This window comes from Cephus cinctus, unplaced genomic scaffold, assembly GCF_000341935.2.
Source record: "Cephus cinctus unplaced genomic scaffold, Ccin1 Ccin1_scaffold0715, whole genome shotgun sequence".
In the NCBI taxonomy this organism is placed as follows: domain Eukaryota; kingdom Metazoa; phylum Arthropoda; class Insecta; order Hymenoptera; family Cephidae; genus Cephus; species Cephus cinctus.
Genome location: NW_014333334.1, coordinates 1 through 2,986, shown reverse-complemented (window position 1 = coordinate 2,986; position 2,986 = coordinate 1). Strand labels below are relative to the sequence as shown.

At 40.6% G+C, this 2,986-nt stretch overlaps 2 protein-coding genes across 2 annotated transcripts in view; both read right to left on the bottom strand.

Annotated features, from left to right (window-relative positions):
- LOC107270267 (protein lava lamp) overlaps positions 1–2,944 on the bottom strand; it is a 23,374-nt gene extending 20,430 nt beyond the window's left edge. Inside the window, exon 1 of the mRNA XM_025087648.1 lies at positions 2,769–2,944. The gene's annotated coding sequence lies outside the window, so the exon portion shown is untranslated. The remainder of the gene's footprint in view (positions 1–2,768) is intronic.
- On the bottom strand, positions 486–1,831 carry LOC107270246. The gene is made up of 2 exons (XM_015745088.2): positions 1,454–1,831; positions 486–1,298 (listed from the first exon to the last, which is right to left on the bottom strand). The coding sequence occupies exons 1-2, from the start codon at positions 1,667–1,669 to the stop codon at positions 534–536; spliced, it is 981 nt and encodes a 326-aa protein (XP_015600574.1). The 5' UTR covers positions 1,670–1,831; the 3' UTR covers positions 486–533.
- Positions 2,945–2,986: the final 42 nt, after the last annotated feature.

The following is a 2,986-nucleotide window of genomic DNA, read 5'->3' as shown; positions in this document are numbered from 1 at the left end:
CCCCCAATGAAATTTTTACTGACTCTGTTGGAAATATTGCAAGATCAGTGCAATCAGTGGTTGATGTAAGTAGCGCTAAATGGCTACGGGCCGGTTGAGGCATTGTTATCGTAAAGATTCTCGACATTCGAGAGGAGCTATTTAAAAAAAAAAAAAAGAAAAAAGAAACGGCAATATGAAGTAGTCTTTGAATATTCTGCGCTAATCAAATATACAATACTATTATTAGTTATCGGCAATTCGTACGTGTAGAACCGTATAAAAGCATTTACGCGTAAAAAACAGTTGCTCGAAAACTTTATCACATACCAAACATTTCGCTTTAGTTAACTAATGGCTTGTTCCTATCAATTTTTCATCTTTGAAAAGGTATTAACATTGTTAAACATCATTCAGCATTGTTTAGAGCACCAACAACTTAGAAATTGGGCAAAGATTCACCAGCAAAGTGCGAATTCTCTCTAAGCTTTCGAAAATTCAATATAAATTCGAGCAGTATTCAGTGCAACCTCAAGATGACACGACATTAGACGCTACTCTGAGTCAGGAAATGCATGTCCCTTTGAACTCCAATCATTGTACATGCCGTCGATCAGAAAATCCATTCTTCTGTAGTGCCTCTTGTCCCAGCAGTCTCTTCCCCTCCTGTAGAGGACAAACGCAGCAAGGCCCAGCAGAGGTACTGCCATAATCGTAATCACCACCGGTACGATATAATCAATTTTCCTTGGCATCCCAAGAGGGGAAGTTTTTGTAGGTGAAGCTGGTATTGGTTTATCCTCATCTGATCCACCTACTGTTGCTGTGGGTTTAGGCTTGTGTCTCTTGGGTGCTTGAGTAGCATTTATTTGAGGTGTCACTACTCCAGCCTCGATAGTCTTGTTGACTTCTTTAAAATTAGTTGTTGAAAATATTCTCGTTGAGTTTAAATCTGTTATATTATTGCGAAACTTATATTCTTTTGAAACAAAAGAACCCATGTTGCTAGAAATTGTTGTGTCTTCTGATACATTTTGATTTAAGTTCTTATCAGGTTCTGATTCTTCCATACTGCTAGCCAAAGGATCTGACATTCTTCCAGCCCATTTCCATGGGACTACCTTTGGTTCCACACCCTTTCTAGGTACCACAGAAGGTTTGGTATTTTCTTCATTGGATGTATTTTCCCTGGTAAAGTGTGTCAAATTCCGAAAAGATAAATTTACACCATCAGCCAAGGCAGTATTCTCCAAGCTTGATGATTTTGGAACAGGTACAGGACCTCCTTCGGCCAAAATATATTTATTAATTGTGTGATTCTATGAAAAGAAAAAAGATAAAATGAAATGAAAAACAATATTCATGATTTCATAAGTCATGTCATTCAAAATTTATGTTCGAGAGACGACGGATGGTAGTAACCAGGATAGGCAGGATAGGAAGGAGGGTCCCATATGGGTACATATGTACTTACAGCCGCGATTTCCTTGGTCGGTGCTGACGCGACAACCGTGGGATCATATGTTACAGAGGTTGAATTCATTGTCAAATTGGTCTCTTGAATAGGTCCTACGCGATCGATCAAATTCTCACTTGAATTCATGCTCTTTTTGGTAGAAAAGGTTAAGACAGATGTCAAGCACAGAAAGAGAATTAAGAATTTTAAGTGAGACATCATGATCAGCAACATCTGCTGAGACTGTCCTAGCTAATCTCTGAAATATTGCTTTGGCTTATTGGACTTTGGATATATTCTTGAAAAATGTAGAAAAACTAAAAAAAATAAGTCAGCCGAACGACCGAGTAGCTTCTCAATCCATGGCGGTTCGGACTTACTGGGACTTACCGTCACTTTTACCAGAGATGAGTAGGGAGATGCACAACGCTACGGTTTTAGATGATACTAAAAACATGGCGCTAAATCGTAGCGGCGAGTCCAGGAATAGGATTTTGTGATCATCGCCTCCGTCGATAAAGCATGTCCTGTCGTAGCCGAGCTGAACGTGATCACGAACGAATAGCTTGGAGGGCAGAGGTTCTCCGCAACTTACCGCTGGCTCCCAGAGCAACCCTTAGAACGCGGCCGCTCACCAGATATTCCCAAAATATTTTTTTTTGTAATCTTAAATTCGACTGCACAGTGTAAGCTCAATAAGATTTAATAAGACAAAAGCCAGCACCTGATGCCTGCTTGCGTTAAGGAGTGCAGCGATGCGGTGCTAGATTCCAGCATTATTTAACAATAGTTCCAGGCGCAACTATGGTCCCAACATTGACAACTATTGAGAGAGAACTATTCCGGAACTGTTTGAAACACAACTTGAAAACAACACTGAAAGCCAGCTTCTTATACATACCTGCACTGAAGCATATGGTGCGACTAGTATCCTTAATAGGTATTTTAACGATGTTACGTAGCAGAACGATTGTTAAAACCTATCAGGAACTATAGAACTCCTTGATAACTATTTAAAAAGCCGAAAATAATGTTTCAACAATAGGCTTTTTCAAAACTTGTCGAGGAGTTCTATAGTTCCTGACAGGTTTTAACAATAGTTCTGCGTGGCCCTATCTCTATTCTATTCTATGAATCATTCTGAGTTTCTGCGCTACGGGATCCCTAAAAATTTCAACGAGAAAACCGTAGATCCAACCGTTTGCGCGATACAGCCCACCGAAGGTGAAGTTTCGCGTATATTCAGAATCCAAGAACGGGGATTCCTTGTACGTGGCCCTATCTTTGACTTTTGACATTGTTCCTATATAATTAATAAATTGGGAGTACTCACCGAAGCTGGAGCAGCTAATCCGAGAAGGCGGAGAACCGTATCCAGAGGACACTCGGGTGTGCACTTCACTAGGTCACAGCACTACACGTCCGGAACACGCACGAGAAAATCATAGAATTTCCTGGATATCGCGAGAGAAACGGGAGAACTACACGAGCGAGAACTTTCCATACCGTAGCGAAACACAGATAGAAAGAGATGTCTTCGCGACGCACTTA

Bases quoted from the DNA above. Each gene is read 5' to 3' on its own strand.
- LOC107270246 (XM_015745088.2), bottom strand. From the start codon at position 1,669: ATGTTGCTGATCATGATGTCTCACTTAAAATTCTTAATTCTCTTTCTG. The intron at 1,299-1,453 runs GTAAGTACATAT...TTCTTTTCATAG, and splicing joins CGACCAAGGAAATCGCGGCT to AATCACACAATTAATAAATA.